The following is an 18,628-nucleotide window of genomic DNA, read 5'->3' as shown; positions in this document are numbered from 1 at the left end:
AAATAGGGGCCAGATTTTTACAACCACAAAAGGAGGTGTCACAAAAAGTTGCATTTTGTACACAAACATGGCAACCTTCTCTACAAGCACATTTTAACTAACCTAAATACAACATGTATTTGTGGGTTTACCTCTTGAGCGCACAATAAAACCAACTGGCCCTATACACTTTTAACCACAATTGGGGCAGCAGGGAAAGGGGAGTGCATACATGCATGAACAATGGCCTCCTAAAACCTCAGCACGACCACAAACCCCTTAGGCTTTTACAGGGCAGTGACTAAGTATTCACACAATTTTTATATATATAAAAATATATATTATATATTCATTAATATATATATCAATTAATTACACACACACACACACACACACACACACACACACACACTTCTCTCCCATGTCTGTCTCTCTCACTCTCTCTCACATGGATGATATCAATTTAATTCATTCCTCATGATACAGTTAATTTTTAGACAGTTTTCTTAAAAATTGTAACAAGACTTCTTTATCTTTTTACTCTGGTTTTGCAAAGTCAAATTAATCTAAAAATATTTTCTTTGTATCAACATTAGGGACATTTTATACTCTTTTCGCTTTATATAAGAAGCTACTTCAGAATTAATTTTCAGAGCACCATTGGTATCCACAACAATGTTGATACATTAACCAAATATTATGGCAAGACAACATCCTATGTTAAAACAATACTTACACATTAATTTCAATTTCTTTTAAAACATAAGAAACTCAAAAGGGATGTGTGTAACTTCCAGGTTAGACACTTTAAGAATTCTAAGCTAGACTCAAAAAACTACTATTGTAGTCAACTGATATTCCCTTTTCTGTTTTTAAACAGTATGTGCAGCAGAACCCTGATAACTACAATTATTATTATACAAATAACTGATTATAATTCCAAGTCTACCCTCTAGTGAGCAATATGAGTACATCACTATGAAAAAGCGATAACAGGACTGCATCATTTATTTCTCTAACTCCATGAAGTGCAGAGAAATGTCACCAAATTACAGCTACAGTATTTTAATGACATGCACATAACCAATACAGTAAAAATATGCTAGAGTGTTACTTTTTAACACCAAGTTATTCATTTCACTATAGAAATCACTCCAATTTGGCAAAAATGCCTATTTTAGATTATTTTGTTTTGTTTCTCAGTAGCAGATGGGAACTTGATTAATTGAGCTCACTCAGAATCTTTTTCATTCATGTCACACAGGCTTCACAAAGAACCCATCTAAGAACATAATAAGTAACTTCAGCTGTAAGAAGGGGAGGAAAAATATCACTAGCATATCGTTATAGTGAAAGACTTCTGTATTTTGCTTTGCAGACAGCTTAATTTAGACAGATAATGTTTTATGTATCTATTTCAACCACTAAGTCTTGTTCCTTGAATTAGTTCAAGATTTACCAGTTCAATGAAGAAAACGCATTTAACCCTGCTCCAACACAAAACATTGGAAAAATATTGAAAAAAATGTGTAATTACCTCCAGATAACACCAACACATTTGCGTATTTGAATCAATACTTCCAAATCACAGTAAGCATTGTTTTTACAATTATTAAGACAAAAAATTACAAATTACCAAAATTAGATGTATGTATCTGCTATATCTTCCTGGAAGAAGTTTGTACAGCGGGACAATGTCAGAAGGCCCCCGCATACAGCTATAGAGGACTCACACAAGTAGCCTCTCTCTTCTCTGAATGTTAAGATTTTGTCATAGTTATTTTTTTAACAACAGTTACACACTAGTCATGGGCAATAACCTAAAATTCACAAAAGTCTGCAACCTGTCTTTGACCTTTACTAAAAAATAACGGGATGGAATCCATGGGGCAATGGCTGAAGAAAAAGGCTTAGAGGGGAGGACAGAGGCTAGTTCAGCACCCGCAATGGTTGAGAACTCAGGGGCCCCCACTGCCTACATCTGAGACATTTGTTGCCCCTACCACCTGCAGTGGTTGACCGCTTGGGGCTCCAAGGCTATAACTGGCTGATAATCTTAGCCCTGTCACTCCCGGGGTGGTGCTGAAAAGAGAAGTTACTCACCGTAGTAACGGTGGTTCTTCGAGATGTGTCCCCGTGGGTGCTCCACAATAGGTGTCGGGCTCGCCCCGGCGCCGCAGATCGGATCTTTCCAGCAGTTTCTGCCGGACCGTGCATGCGCCGGCGCGCGCCGCTCCCCTGTGCGCTCCCAGCCACGTGCGCGATCCAGTCCCCGCCAGTTCCTTGACCAACCACCTCAGATGCTCCTGAAAAACACCAGATGGAGATCCGAAGCGGGGAGGATGGGCGGGTGGTGGAGCACCCACAGGGACACATCTCGAAGAACCATCGTTACTACGGTGAGTAACTTCTCTTTCTTCCTCGAGCGTCCCTGTGGGTGCTCCACAATAGGTGACTACCCAGCAGTAACCCAAGAAAGGAGGTGGGTAATTGGGTTATGTGCAGCTTGCCCCCGAAAGGACCGCTGTTGAGAGGCGGGTATCCTCTTGGAATACCCGGTGTAGGGCATAATGCTTGGTGAAGGTGTCATAGGATGACCAGGTCGCCACTCTGCAGATGTCTTTTAGCGCGATGCCCTTGAAAAAGGCTGTTGATGCCGCCACTGCCTGGGTGGAATGAGCCCTAGGCGGGGCCAGTAAAGGAGACTTTCGAAGTTCGTAGCACATCTTTATGCAGGACACAACGTGCTTCAAGATTCTGTGAAGAGAGACCTTCTCCTTTTGATCTGGGAGCGAGAGACACTAAGAGCCTGTCCGTTTTCCGAAAGGACTTAGTTCTGTCTATGTAGAAGGCCAACACCCTCCTCACGTCCAGGAGGTGCAGGCGTGCCTCCTTGTTGGAGCTATGAGGCTTCGGGTAAAACGAGGGTAAAACTATAGGTTCGTTAGGATGGAACTCTGAAGAAACTTTCGGAACAAAGGCTGGGTGCAGCTGTAAGGTTACCGCCTCCTTTGAGAATACCGTGCTTGGCGGCGTTGCCATAACTGCTGTGAGCTCACTGACCCTGCGAGCTGACGTGATTGCAAGAAGGAAGGTTGTCTTTATCGTAAGGAGACGGAGGGAAACCGTGGCTAAGGGTTCAAAGGGTGGTCCCGTTAGCGCGCTGAGCACGAGGTCCAAGCTCCACGATGGTGGAAGCGGTTTCCGAGGGGGGTACAGGTTTACCAGCCCCTTCAGGAACCTGGTAACAATAGGATGGGCAAACACCGTGGGCCCTTCCTCTTCATGCTGAAAAGCCGATATAGCGGCGAGATGGACCTTCAATGAGGAGAGGGAGAGCCCGCCTCTCTTGAGGTCCAGTAAGTATTCTAGTATGACAGGTATAGGCACTTCACAGGGAGCTAACTGCTTGGTGGAACACCATGCAGTGAATCAAGTCCATTTCTGTTTGTAGGTCTTCCTGGTGGAGATCCTTCGGCTACTTTCCAGGACTTGTTGTACTCCCTCCGTACATGTACTTTCTAGGGAGCTGAGCCATGGATTAACCATGCTTGTAGGCGCAGGCCTCAGGGGTGTGGATGCACTATGGACTCCTGGGCCTGAGTGAGCAGGTCCGGCGCTACCGGAAGGGGAAGCGGTGGACGATCCGACATGCGGAGGGGCAAGGGGAACCATTGCTGTCGATCCCATGTGGGGACCACTAGGATCATGTGGGCTCTCTCCCTCCTGGCTTTCTGCAGGACCCTGTGGGGGAAACGCGTAAAGGAGTGGGCCCTTCCATGAAATCGCGAACGCGTCCCCCAGGGACCCCCGCCCCAGTCCTGCCCTGGAGCAGTATTGGGGGCACTTCTTGTTGTGCTGAGTGGCAAACAGGTCTATCTGGGGAAACCCCCATGCCTGAAAAATCGGTCGTAGCAGATCGGAGCGGATCTGCCACTCATGTGTGAGTGCGAAGTGCCTGCTCAGCTGGTCTGCCTTCACATTGTGAGCACCCGGTAAGTACGAGGCTTTCAACGTTATATTGTTGGCGATGCACCAGTTCCACAGCCGGACTGCTTCTGCACATAAGGCACGGGATCGAGCTCTGCCTTGTCGATTTATATAAAACATGGTGGAGATATTGTCTGTATTGATCCCAACTACCTTGCCTTGTATGTGGTCTTGAAAGTGTTTGCAGGCGTTGAACACCGCTCTGAGCTCCACTATATTTATATGCAGTGACTGTTCCATAGAGGACCACAGTCCTTGCGTCACCTTTTTGCCAATATGTGCTCCCCACCCTATGTGGGAGGAGTCGGTGGTGAGAAAAATAGAGATTTGTGGTTGGTGAAAGGGTACCCCTGTTAGCATGTTCTTGGGGTTTACCCACCATCGCAGGGATCTGCGCACCTCTGTCGTGGGTGACACCACCCTGCAGACGGTATGGGATGCCAGCTTGTAAACACTCACCAGCCAACGTTGTAGGTTGCGCATATGCAATCTGGCATTCTGTACCACGAACGTTGCTGCTGTCATGTGGCCGAGCAGCTGCAAGCACGTTAAAACCGGCACCGTGGGGCTGTATGTAATGACTTGTACCAGGGAACCGATGGCGCGAAAGCGAGCGTCGGGTAGATAAACCCTTGCTGTGATAGAATTTATGCGTGCCCCTATGAACTCTATGTCCTGTGTGGGGGTCGATCTTTGACTTCGCAAGGTTGATGACCAGGCCCAGCGAACAAACGTGTTTGCTGTTACGCGTATCATGCGTAGTACCTCCGCCTTCGAGGCCCCTTTCAGTAGGCAGTCGTCCAGATATGGGAATATAAATACCCCCCGTCTGTGCAGGTAGGCTGACACCACTGCCAGGGTCTTGGTAAAGACTCTGGGGGCCGAGGAGAGGCCAAACGGCAGAACCTTGTATTGGAAATGTTCTTCGCTGACCATAAACCGGAGAAAACGTCTGTGAGCCAGGTGGATCGTTATATGAAAACACGCATCTTGTAGGTCGAGGGCTGCAAACCAATCTCCATCGTCCAGTGCCATGAGTATAGAGGCGACTGTGATCATCCGAAAGCGTTGTTTGCGCAAGTACCGGTTGAGGCCTCGAAGATCTAAGATGGGCCTCCAGCCTCCTGTTTTCTTCTCTGTGAGGAAGTATCGTGAATAAAACCCTTTCCCCTGAAGTTGCTCCGGCACTCTTTCGACCGCCCCCATAAGCATCAGGTGGTCCACCTCGGGCTTGAGTTTCGCCTCGTGGGAGGCATCCCTGAGATGAGGCTTGGGCGGAGGTCTTGGCGGTGGGAGCGACTGAAAGGGGATTACGTAACCTGTGGCTATGATCTCTAGTACCCACTTGTCTGTGGTGATCTTTTGCCATTGTGAGTGGAACGGTCGGAGGCGATGATGGAACATTAATTGTGGATGACATTGCGCGATGGTAGTAATAGTGCAGCCCTCGACCTGTCCGTCAAACTTGTTGCCTTTGGGCCTGCCCCGAGGATGCACGGCCTTGTTGGGAACGTCGCCTGGGAGTTCTATACTGTTGTTGCTGTTGATGCCGCCCTTGGTCGTAGCCCCGTTGGTACTGAGCACGCTGAGGTTGGTACGGGTATCGCCGTTGTTGAGGGTAATACTTTTTCTTTCTGCATGGAGGGGTATAAATACCCAGTGTTCTGAGTGTGGCTCTTGAGTCTTTACTGGAATGAAGGACCGAATCAGTTGACTCTGCAAACAACTTCTGCGTGTCGAAAGGGAGATCGACAATTTTTGCCTGCAGATCCCTTGGGATACCCGATGTCTGGAGCCAGGATTCCCTGCGCACGACCACTGCCGTAGCCGTTGAGCGTGCCACCATGTCTGCTACGTCCAGGGCGATCTGGACTCCCGTCCTTGAAGCTGCATAGCCCTCTTGCACAATGGCCTTCAGCACTGGCTTCTTATCTTCTGGAAGCGAATCCATGAGAGAAGTAAGCCTGGAGTAATTGTCGAAATTGTGGTTCACTTGATGTGCTGCATAATTAGCCACTCTCAGCAGCAGGCTGGAGGAGGAGTATACCTTTCTGCCAAATAGCTCTAGCTTCTTGGCATCTCTGTCCGTTCCCCCCGCTTTGTACTGGGAAGTCTTCGATCTCTGCTGAGACGATTCTACCACCAGAGAATTTGGTTGTGGGTGACTAAACAGACACTCCATGCCCTTCGCCGGAACGAAGTATTTCTTATCCGCCCTCTTGTTTATAGGTGGAGCGGAAGCCGGGGTCTGCCATATGGTAGTAGCAGACTCCATGATTGCTTCGTCGAGCGGGATAGCGATTTTGGACGAGGCCGGAGGCCTCAGGTTTTTGAGGAGCTTGTGGTGCTTCTCCTGCAACTCTGCTCTTTGGATGCCTTGGGTGAAAGCCACCCTTTTAAACAGCTCCTGAAACTGTCTGAGGTCGTCCGGGGGGGGCAACATCCCCGGGGGCCATAGCCTCGTCGGGGGAGGACAAGGAGGAACCACTAGGGTAGACCTCCCTTGAACTCTCAGGGTCCTGCTGCCGGTGGTACACCCTCTCACTAGAGGCTTGCGAGGGAAAATCTCGGGGTTCCAAAATCAGCTCCCCTTGAGACAGCTGTGTTTCCGTCCCCGTCCGTGAGTGCCCATGGGGGTACTGGGCGGTTGAGGGGGACCTGCCCCTGGGTGTATGCCTGTGGTGTCTATGCCCAGCGTGATAAGGACGACCATGGCAGCACGGGCACGGTTCCTGGGATGGAGACCTGGACCACTCTCGAGGTGCATACCCCCGATGTCTGGGGGAGCGAGATCATCTGGATGATTGAGACAATGGTGAAACTGGTTTGTGGTAGTACTCCAGAGGGTCAAATCCCAGAAAAGGCAAGGGTGGCCCGAGCCATGGTGAGGCTGGTTGGAGGAATGGGGAAGGAGGCTCTGGGTAGGCTGGGGGAGACCCATGTCTCCTGGTTGGTGTACACAGCATAAGGGGAGGACTTGTTGAGAGCAGCCCTGTCCAGAGAAGGGCTGCGGTGCCGGGTTTTCGCTGCTGCCTTTCCCCTCCCCTGCGGGGCTGGCTCCGCTCTCCCCCATGCCAGGGATCTCAGCCCCGCTGTCAGCGCCGCGCTCGGCATGCTCATCTGCAGTGCTGCGCGGGTGGTCTCCTCCGGTGCCTGCAGGCTACGTGCCTGTTGGCCCTGCACCGTTGGTGCCGCGGGGGTCTGTGCCGCTTGTGGCGGTGCCGCCGGCTCCGGCACTTGCCTGGCCGCTGCTCTGAATGCGCAGGCCAGCTGTTTAGTAATCGGAGGCTCAGCCTCTGCCACGTGCGCTGCTGCGCTGCTGCTCGCTTGTGACTGCGGCTGGGGGCTGTGAGCTACGCCCGTCCCGCTCGCTGTGACCGCTGGCAGGGATCGGGCTGGAGAGAGCTGCCTCCGTTTCCACACCGAGGGGGTGAGGGACACCGCCTTCCTTTTATGGATCCCTATGGGTCCCTCCGGTTGAGGCCTCTCCGGCACATCAGGCTGGAAGGCCTTATCAAACAGCAGCATTTTCAGCCGCATTTCTCTATCCTTTCTGGCTCTGGCCGTGAGCTTTGCACAGAAGGAGCATTTCTGGGTGACGTGTGATTCCCCCAGGCATCTGATACATTGACTGTGCCCATCAGAGGCCGGCGTAGCTTCGCGGCATGACTCACACTTCTTGAATCCTGAAGAGGACATTGCGTTGAGTCTTTGAGCTGTTAATAGGGTACTTAGCACCTTCTCTGTGCCTGTTCCCCTCTCACGGACTCCAGCCTGCCGCAGCAGGAGGCCTACTGGCCTTCACATCCCCGGGCTGCCTCCGCTCCTCCTCTCGTTACTAAGACTTTCTACTTTATATATATATATATGTATATGTATATGTATATGTATATATATTTATTTTGCAATAAAGAAACAAACAATTTAACTAAGAACTCTGAAAGAAAACTCTAAATAGGCTGACTCTGGCCGCAGCCTTAGCAGATTTTGTCTGCAGCCAATGGCGGTTAAGAAGGAACTGGCGGGGACCGGATCACGCACGTGGCCGGGAGCGCGCAGGGGAGCGGCGCACGCCGGCGCATGCGCAGTCTGGCAGAAACTGCTGGAAAGATCCGATCTGCGGCGCTGGGGCGAGCCCAACACCTATCGTGGAGCACCCACGGGGACACTCGAGGAAGAACAAAAATGTCATAGAGATTTCTGAAAGACAGAATCTGCAACCTCTGTGACAAAATCTCACCCATATTACGCTATAAGACTACTCTCCCAAGCTGAGCATAAAATCTAGATGCTAAGTCAAAGTAGTAATGGCATGAATACTTTTGCAAAATTAAATATGGGAGACAGCAAGACCGCATGCTCAGAAAGCGGTCTTAGAGCTAAATGAACTTTCTCCATCATTCCCAACTGGCTGACTACTACCACTAAATAACAATCACTTTGATCTACTATTTCAACAGTCTTTTAGCAGAGAAGAATGACTGATCTTTCATGATAACTGAAGTATGGAGCCTGACCTTCCTTAATATGAATGTAGCTTGGAGAAACATCTAAGTACTCAGATGCCACTGTAGTAGGTGATGGTAATAAAAAGGCTGGAGAGTGAACAGAACAAGACATTCACAGTGAGGATGCCAACACCAAACCCCACAGTTAAGAGGGACTGGTCTGACCACAAGATCTAGCCAGCCTAACTGCTCTGAGAGATCTTAAGACTTAAGGATTTTCAAGGAAAGGACCCAAAGACCCAGCAGATGGGACACTGAATACAGCTGACACCAGTCAAGCTATGGTGCTGGAGTGAACGCTCTTGTTCATACTGAAGAAAACCCTGGTGTTTCTATTGTTGTCTTCGATCCATGGAGTTTAACAGTGGCAGGATCAGATATAGACCAGACATTAAATCCTTTTGGAGATCTGTAGCACCACAACCTCTTTGAAGGACAATCCAAGAGCATCAAAATCACCTTTTCAATAGCCATACTATCAGACAGAGATGGCCTGGATTTGAATGAAGGATGAGAGTTGCTCTTAAACCTATGCAACTTTTGTACTTGTAAAGAGTAAAAGGATCACTGGAGGAAGCTAAAATGCCCATCACTCCAGGATAAAAGTCTGCTGCAGGTCTAGCAAAATTTGAATCCAGGGACCTCTGGAATATCCCAGAGGTCTGGCAGAAGAAGGAGGCCAAGAAATCAGTCTTGGGATGGAATTCCTGACTTGTGATAAAAAAGGAAAGGAAAATAAATAAAACTAATGGGAAAGTCTTCTAGGAAGCAATGGACACACAGAGCTGTTCTGTCCAGAGCCGAATCAAATCTCTAGCAGAATGTATTCACACACACATTCTGCAGGGACAAATACTATGAGCAGCAGCTTATCTCTGGGGAAACCAGTTCTAATGCTCCTATTAACAAGGTGCGAGATGTCATTCAGCATCAGCTCATATTTGACAAGACAGTCCCAGACTCAACAGCCATCTGTCCAAGCTAGGAATAACTGCAGCAATACTCTTTTTGTGACTCCTGAGAGATTTCTTCAAAGATGGGCTAAATCTTTGTTTTGGCACTATACGGTGAACTATACTGTGCTGGAAGAGAAAAGGCATAGCGTAAAAAAACATGGCAAGTGGTCCTGTTCAAAAAGCCATCCAATCAAAAAATTTCAAAAAATTATGAAGAGGGAAACTATTTGAACTTAATTGGTATTTAAAAGCTGGGATGGTAACAGATATGAAGGAAAATAAGCTGAACTCCATTTGCCTGGCTGCAGACAAAGTTTAGAATGAGTGTGGTCAATGCCGGCCAATCCCTGGTCCATCCCAGAAATATCTGAGCAGCCTTTGGTATTTGCACAAAGCAAAATGCATCTCAACTGTTGAAAGAAATGGTTATGGAACCAAAATACATGTATCTAAAGGCACATGAACATAATGTGTCAACATTAATTTAGGAATGACTGAAAAGAACACAATTTACCTTTAAATAAATTCTTAATTAAGGTACACATGTCACAGACGACTTGAAAAACAGATGTAAATATTCATACACCACATAAATATAGGAGATGAGAATTATGAATACAAACATGGTCATATCTAAGTGTAACAAAGGACAGATTCCTATTGACTCAGAATGAACACGTCAAAAGTGTATAAAGAAATGTAGGCATGATCTACTAATTTTTGTCCAAAATGTTAATGTGTGTGTTATGTCCAACAAAGTAATTTTTTATTAATTTGATACTGTCATGTCTATCACTACTGCAAATTAATCACAAACCTAATTTCATTGTCTGCATACCAAATTAAATTACAGGAGACTCCACAAAGCAAGCATTCACCAATTTAATTTAATCTATTTTTTCATACTTCAATTTTTAACTAAACCCCAAATTTAATAGATTAAAGCATAATCTACTCTACCACTACCTAAAACAGGTATTTTAATGCTGTAACAGCTTATGCTTAAACATAACTGAAAAATAACTTTTGAAGCCTAAAAAGAAAAAAACAACACACAGCCAAATTGCTTATTCTTAAACTGAAATTTAAAAATCATTTTATAGCTTGAGTACTTTAAATTTTTCTTCATTTAATAGCTCCAGAAAATCTTCTCCATTTAGGTTTTTATAAGCAACAAAGCCTATAACTTTTTAAAAAGTCTGACAGGATAAGAAAGCTAGAAACTTAAAATATGTCATTTATAAACCCTGAAGTTGTGCAAAGAAAATACATAGCAAACAAACTGAAAATCATATTGGTATAAGATATTTTTACTCTGGATTAATTGATTGTAATGTCTATGTTTAGAATCTTGAAACCCAAGAAAAAAGACTAAGATAATATTTTTTTAAAAAATTATCAAAACAATACCTTCAATGGTGACTAAGGCTGTGGCCACACTTAGCCAAAACTTCTAAATGGCCATGCTAATGGCCAAATCGAGGAATAATAATAAGGCACTGAACTGAATATTCAGAGCCCCATGAGCATCCACATGCTTCCAGCCGCGGCGCTTCGAAAGCACTGCTTTCAAATGCGCTTGGCTCGGCGTGGCTACACGGCGGTTCTTTTTGAAAGGACCCCTGTGTAGCTGCGCCAAGCCATGCATGTTCAAAAGTGCATGGCCGGAAGCGTATGAATGCTAATGAGGTGCTGAATATTTAATTCAGTGCCTCATTAGTATTCTTCGATTTAGCCATTAGCTTTGCCATTTTGAAGTTTTGGCCAAGTGTAGTGTAGCCACAGCCTAAAAACGTGAGAACTGTTGCAATATGTAAATAAAAAGGTTTCCAAAAAATTAGAAATCCTTATTTCATTAACTGTATTTTGAGTCTCAATTTTCAGACAATTGGAGATAGGTGAAATGCTTCAACTACTGTTTTCTTCCCTTGTATCCTTTATCCATTAAATTTAATCATATGGTTCATGACTTCCATTACCTACTGTCATTTAACTGCTGTGCTTCAAGAAGTACATCATGCAATACATAATGTGCACAAGATGTGTAGGTCATATCTGTGACTGGGAGCTACTTTCTTGAGAATCCCAAAAGATCACTTATTTTCACATTAGAGTTAGTAAGATCCTAGAAAAACCACTCTAATTCCACCTGATGAACTCAAAGCACTCAGTAGCAATGACGACCTTGAACACTGAACACAGTAGATTCTATAGTTACTTATGAGCATTAACATCTAAAATTTCAAAACTAAATTGTCAAGTAGGGTTTAGAACAAAAGTTGAAAACTTAGCTCTACATTTAATATATGCCTTCCCAATTCAGAGGTTTAATATTTTTCTACTAAAAAAGTTTATATTCTACATTCCACTTCATCTGATTTTTAATCTTTCAGGATGAGGCAAAGAACTAGAAGAAAATTTCCATGACCAGAGAAACCATGAAATTCCCTGCCACGAAATGTCAAGCTTCTGTATCTTATATTAGACAGCAGCTGAATGGCCTGGATACTTTTGAGTGTTTGTCACATGAAAACTGCTTTGTAGGCCTTTCTTATGAAAGTGACTCAATCTCAATTCAACATCAAACCCACATTAAAATACAGCAATTCTGCTGGCAAATATCACGAAAGAAAAAGCTACTTCCCCGAAGGATACTTTTTATTAGGCCTGACTATAGTTATGGATTCCATTTACTTAACAAAATTATGTGAATTTGAGTAGAGAATTTTATAACCTACCTATCCAAAATTACTATTATTCATCTGATGTTGAGAATTTGGGAAAACTGTACATAATATTGCTTATCGGGACTTTTCAGATGAAAATTGCCATTACACTTTAAACAAGTTACATTGATGTGCTCCTGGTATAAATAAAGACTATTTAGCTATTAATGATTTTTATGCCATCTAACTTTGTCATTCATCACACACGCACTGGAAATGCGCTAGTCCTTTGTTGAAATGCTGTAATTTGCTTTTTTTCCCTGAACATATGTAATTTGAGTATAGTTATATCAAGAATAAAAAAAAAAACTACATACTGTACTATATATGTTCTTTCCTCAGTGTTGTAGTTTAATTTCCTTGCATAGGAGTATAAGAATGGACAGACACCTTAATACTGCAAATTCTTCATATCATAAAAATTTGCTTTGTGTCACAGTTGTTTTTCTTTCTCAGAAAAGAAGAGTGACGTCCATTTTTGGATCTGAACATTGGACAAGCAATATTTTCATTGCATATCATCATCATAAACTTGAACATACACTAAGATCTCACCTGTTGTAAATTGCCCTTTTAATTTCTGAAATACAGGGTCTTGAGCTGTAGCCTGCGCTCTTCTAGCTAAGGACTCTGAAGCTGCACTGGAAAACATAGTGGAGACATTTGACACATTCTCCAGTCCTACTCCAAAGGTACTGACCAACTTCTTGACAAAATTTAGTGTATGCGGAGTGATTTTAGCATCTGAAACTGCTCCACTCTTCTCAAAGGCAACTGAATAGCACTTTGCCAGGCCTTGCTGCAGCTGTCTCAGAACCTAATGAAAGAAAAAACAAGGATATGTTCTTAGGTCTTTTGATATGACAAATATATATGAATGCTATAACATAATGCAGTACTAGAATATAGCAAAATTGGAATATATTTTCTCACAGTCAAATTATTCTTTAATTGAATTTACATTACAAATCTTATTTATGTAAGGCCTTTTTATGTTTCTATTCAGTTACTTGGAGCAAGATTTGCCCTTTAACTCAAAATATAGAAGATCTTTGTTTATTTGTAGTAGTTATGGAGATGCAGTTTAGCTAAATATAGCTAATATAGCATGGAAAGAAGGGAAGGTGCCAAAGGAACGGACAAGATTTGTGCTAGTGACAATACCCAAGAAAGGAAGTACACTGGAGTGCAAGAACTACAGAACGATTGCCCTAACGACTCATCTAGGTAAGTTGCTGATGATGATACTGACAGAGATTAAGATCGCAGATAGAAGAACATAGTGCAGACAAGCAAGCAGGGTTCAGAAAAGATAGAAATACCATACAGCAGATATTGGCACTAAGCCTGATAGCGGAGAAAGCTCGATGAAAGAACAAAAACATATACACTTGCTTTGTCGATTTTCAAAAGGAATTTGACAGCATAGATCAGAAAGTGACTTGGGCGGTGTTGGAGTCATACGGAGTGGATAGTGGACTGATAAGGTTGTTGAAAGATATCAGTGATAATGCAGAGGCAGCGGTGAGAACACGTGGGAAGTTGGTTTAAAACAAGTAGAGGTACGAGACAAGGAGATCCAATCTTGCCAAGTATCTTCATTGCCCATCTGGAGAGAGCGATGGACAAGATCAAGGAAGAGGTAGAAGGGATATCTGTGCACGGGAAAAGAATGATCTACTTGAGGTTCATGGATGATATAGTTATCATCGAGGAAGATGAGGAGAAGCTAGCGAAAATGGTGTGGGTGGTAAACGAAGAAGGGAAGCGGTACAGACTGATTAGGAACACCAATAAAACATGGTATTTGGAGATAAGGAACTAGGAAGGAAGATCAGTGTCAATGGTATTGAACTAGAAAATGTAGAGAAGTTCACATATCTGGGGAGCAACATAACGTATGATCTAGACTGTAAGAAGGAAATAGCAACTAGAAGAGCGAAAGCAAGAGCGAGTTTGAAGGCGATGGATAAGATCTGGAAAGGCAAACCAATTAGCTTAAGAATGAAGCTGGGTGTCTTGAAAACGTGTGTATTCAGCAGCATGCTGTATGCAAGCGAGACGGGTGATGATAAAGGATTCGAAAAGAAGAATATTGGCGTTCAAAAGAAGTTGTTATAGAGAGATTCTGAGAATAGGATGGATGCAGAAGGTCACCAATGAGGAAGATACAGCTGAAAGAACTTGCTGCAGAAGGTTATAAAACGGAAGCTACAACTAGTTGGACATATTTGCAGAATGAACGACGAAAGAAAAATCAAGACCCTAGTATTCGGCATAATGGATGGTTCGAATAGGAGGGGCAGACCCCACAGAGAATGGATAGATGATGTAGTAGATTGGTGCGGAGCTAGTCTACAGAAACTAAGCCACTCTGCACTGGATAGGGAAAGATGGAAGGAAATAGTGAGAGAGGCAGACACCAACAGGCACTGAGCCCACGGTTATTGATGATGATGAGTTTAGCTAAAGAAGAAAGGGTTACTCACCCTCTGCAATAATTGCAGTTCTTCGAGACGAGTGTCCCTGTGGGTGCCCCTCTATGCCCAGCCAGATGATTTTAGCAGTGCTTTAGTGCGTCTGTCTGCATGTGCTCAGAGATATGGGGGGGGGGGGGGGGGGGTGGCGCTCCCCAAGCCCCAGGGAGCTGGGAAGGAGGTGGCAGCTGCCAGCGTTCCCCAGAGCCTGGCGGAAGCCGCAGCCACTGGCAATCTCCCAGGAGCCCCAGCGAAACGGCAGCCCCCGGCAATCCCCTGGGACAATGGCAGCTGCCAACACACCACAGGGAAGTGGCAGCTGCCCACACTTCCCCGAGGCTCAGGAAAGTGCCTCCCGCCAGCAGCCACAGGAACAACCATCTTGAAGAACTGTAGTTACTCCAGAGGGTGAGTAAATCTTTCTTCTTCTTCAAGACTGTCCTGTGGGTGCTCCACCTTAGGCGACTATGAAGCAGTGTATCTGCCAGAGGCGGGTACTTCGGGCAGCACAGTGTTTTCATGAGTTGCCATGAGAATGGTGTGACAGTTCCCCTGGAGGGGAAAGAGTCAAGTGCATAGTGTGTTGTGAAGGTATGCGTAGGTATGAGGGCTGAGGGGACCAGACTGAGGTGGTCTCCTCAGGTAAAAGAAAAATGAAATGAAAAAACTTGTGTACAGCACTGCTCAGGACTGGAATAGCAGGCAGTGGTGTCGCAGCCCTGTGCTCAGCCATTGTAGGCTTGGGCTTCTCAGAACACTTAGGCATGCTGGCCAGGTCCTTAGACCCTTGAGAAGGTGGTAAAGGCTACCTTGGTAAGCAAGCCCCAACAGGGAATGGAGCTAGTTTAGAATTCAGGGATCACCCTTTATTTATGTGAAGGGGACTCCCTGATAGCTGCTGAATGTGCTCTCCTCTGGAGGAGACAGAGCAGGCAGCTGAGGCAGGGGGCACTGCCTTTCCCGACACTGTCGCTGGTGATAGTGGCAGCAGGGATGCAGGGTGACCAGGATCTGATGCTGGTCTGAGGGAGCAACTGAGGGAAAACAGTGATGAAAAACCCTCAGGCTCTCCTACCCCTGAATGTCAGTTGCCAAGTGACAGTAAAACTGCACTGCGCTTGGTAAGCAATACAAGCAGTGAGAATGCTTGTCTGAAGCACAGTCAGCAGTCTTGAAGAAAAACGGCATTTGAGAGAAAAACTGATGTACTGTGTAAAACACTGAGACAAAATAGGGCTCACTTAACACCCCTTGTCCTCAGTAATCCCTTTTCACCCTTTAGGTGAATAAAAAGGCTCTAGCCTGCTAAAACAGGCAAGCAAAAGCTGTAAAGTACATGCAGCAGGAGCTGCTATAAGCCTGTGCTGGAGTGAAGTGGGCCCTGAGGTAGAAAGAAATATAGAAAATGGCAAATGCCCCCCTGATAATTAGGGAAAAAAGCTCTCACTGGACTTCCCAATAAGTAAAAAGCAGGATTTTTTTTCTTCCATTTCTCCCTTCAATGTAGTAATAGAAAAGCTATTTAAAGGCTAAAACTGAGTGAAAGGTAAGAGGGAAAGGCTAAGGTAAGGCCTGAGGAGAAGAAATGAAGAGCGCACTGCAGTCCCGACTGGTGCTGGAGGCAGTAGAGAAGGAACCGAAGGGAACGGGGCTCACACATGCTCAGTAACTCCCTTTCTCAATAAGGGTCTCTGAGCAGGTGCAGACGGCCTCACTGAACACTGCTAAAAACCATCCAGCAGGGTGTGCAGGAGCACCCAAACACCTATGGTGGAACACCTAGAGGGAACGCTTCAAAGAAGAATAACTAGATATTCAATATGGGCCTACTAATGAGAATAAAAACATTGAGTCTTACTGTTGAAAAATAGTGATTTACATGGAGGGTAGCAAATAAAGTGCAACACAAAACACACTGTTTGTTTAACAACTGTGATTGAAAATTCTCAGTGTTCTGAAGAATATTAAGAACCATAATGAGGGTTTTTCATAAAATAATGAAGTGGTAGTAATACGAAAACTCATTAAAGCCTGTCATTACATCTTTCCTGAGCAGGGCCAAGAGACAACTCAATTGTGAGGCAAATGTTAAAGAGGATAATCTGGTCAAGCAAGATTCCCAGCATAGCACTTCTCCTGTATTTACTTCTCAAAATACACAGATCAAATTTAAATTTAGGTTTTGTGCAGTAGCTCCCAAATCTGTTTCATAAACCACCCCATCTAGAGGGAAACACATCTTAACATAATGCAAGAATTTAATGTTTTCCAGTATTTACATCACTTCTAGAAAAACAGAAATAATTAAAAGTTGCTTATAGCTGAAGGCAGAATTTTTAGGGGCTATTTTTAAAAACTGCCCACTTTACTGTGTTCCAGTTTACTAAGTAACATCTATAGAAAATAGTGCCAGATATGGAAAGCTGTATAGCATCATATCTAAATTTCATTTGGATTATGCACGTTAAGTAATTTTGAATAGTTATATTAAGCCCAAATACCTCTTCATGCCAATTCTCCCTGAACCAGACCATTTGATCTACAATGCCTTCCAGAGAGGACAAGAGTGTCGGATGCAGTTCTCGCTGCATATGCATAATTCGGCTGCAGCGCCACATAGGTGCAGTGGCTCTTATTGGCCCAGGATCAGATGCAGAATGAGACTGACTTCCAACTGAACTTGGCTGCTGCTGTCCAGAATCTGGGACAAAACCCAAAGAGCACAGTTAACTTTCAGAGATCTATGGAAGAGACATTGCATGATATTCAAACCATCCTGAATTGGCTTCTAAAGGAAACTGAAGCTAGTTTTCTATAATTCAGTGGAAAACAAAAGATTAAAACAAAATTGCTTAAAATAAATTCTGCTGCAAAAGGTATTTTCTTCGTCAAAGTTCAAACCAAAACGTACTTTTTTAAAATATGAGCAAAGACTTTTACCTTTAATCTTTGTGCATTGGTTTGTGCAATCCATTCCCTTTTAAAGTAAAAGGCAAAAGTTCAGATATTCAACTACTTTCTGCTTTAATGAAACCTCATGACTGAAAAAACAGCTTATCTAGTCTCAACAATTACGAAATTTATCCTCTGGAACATCTCTTACTAAAACTAATTTCTTATATAAAGACCACTGAGTGATATTGTAATTAACCACTCAATTTCAGGGTCTGAGATCTCATCTTATTAAACGATAAGATACTGTTTCAAATGATACCATATGACTAACGAGCCCTGTTCAGGAACAACGTTTATGAGTTTAAAATTAGGAGTAAGGACAAAAATGACCAGCTATCATCTATTATACGTGCTGCGATATCTTTATGAAAGCAGAATTTTGCATGCAGAAAATCCATTACTGGAAACGTATGTAAGGAAAACAACAAAAAAGACAGCATAACTAATACAAAGAAATAAAATGTAATTTAATATTATTGTATGTGAACATTTTGCCATCTGTAGAGCCAAACACCCAGGAAACTAGGATGTTACTTAAATAGTACCCTTTAAAATATATATGCGGAAATTAAATATACTGATTTACAAGTGAAACGGGTGATTATCCAGACAATACACATGTAATAAAAATACAACTAGAACAAAAGGAAAGATTTAAGTTGCTGAAATAGTTTTCTTTGGAGCTCTTCTTGAGAGACTACACGGGTCAAAAGAATAAGCAGGTGCTGTGGAATTGCTTGATACAGTAACATTGCGCAGAAATTTGTTCTTGAAAATAGCTGAAATATCCCTCAACTTCCTCCCTCCCCAAATAATGCTCAAAAGCCAAAGTTGCACTCGTGTGTTTAGGGTGCTTGAAAGTACAGTGAATTTTTGAGAGCATTTACAGAGGAAGTTAAATTCAAAGTTAAAATGCAGAGAGCATATGTAGCAAGAAGTTTATCTTAAACACAAGCATATTCACGGAAAGCTTATCCGAAAGAATTACATTCATCCAACAGGGAACAGAATGCCATGTGAACTATGTGTCCAATCAA

General features: G+C 44.0%; 1 protein-coding gene across 4 annotated transcripts in view; it reads right to left on the bottom strand.

Moving 5' to 3' along the window:
- Positions 1 to 18,628, bottom strand: part of TRRAP (transformation/transcription domain associated protein) — a 170,515-nt gene that overhangs the window by 22,439 nt on the left and 129,448 nt on the right. For all 4 annotated transcript variants that reach the window (XM_075010296.1, XM_075010297.1, XM_075010298.1 and 1 more), the window contains 2 exons: positions 17,138 to 17,337; positions 12,715 to 12,976 (listed from right to left, as the gene is read on the bottom strand). In XM_075010296.1, coding sequence (XP_074866397.1) covers positions 12,715 to 12,976; positions 17,138 to 17,337 — 462 coding nt within the window. The remainder of the gene's footprint in view (positions 1 to 12,714; positions 12,977 to 17,137; positions 17,338 to 18,628) is intronic.

This window comes from Carettochelys insculpta, chromosome 16 (genome assembly GCF_033958435.1).
Source record: "Carettochelys insculpta isolate YL-2023 chromosome 16, ASM3395843v1, whole genome shotgun sequence".
In the NCBI taxonomy this organism is placed as follows: domain Eukaryota; kingdom Metazoa; phylum Chordata; order Testudines; family Carettochelyidae; genus Carettochelys; species Carettochelys insculpta.
This window is presented reverse-complemented; position numbering and strand designations above follow the sequence as displayed.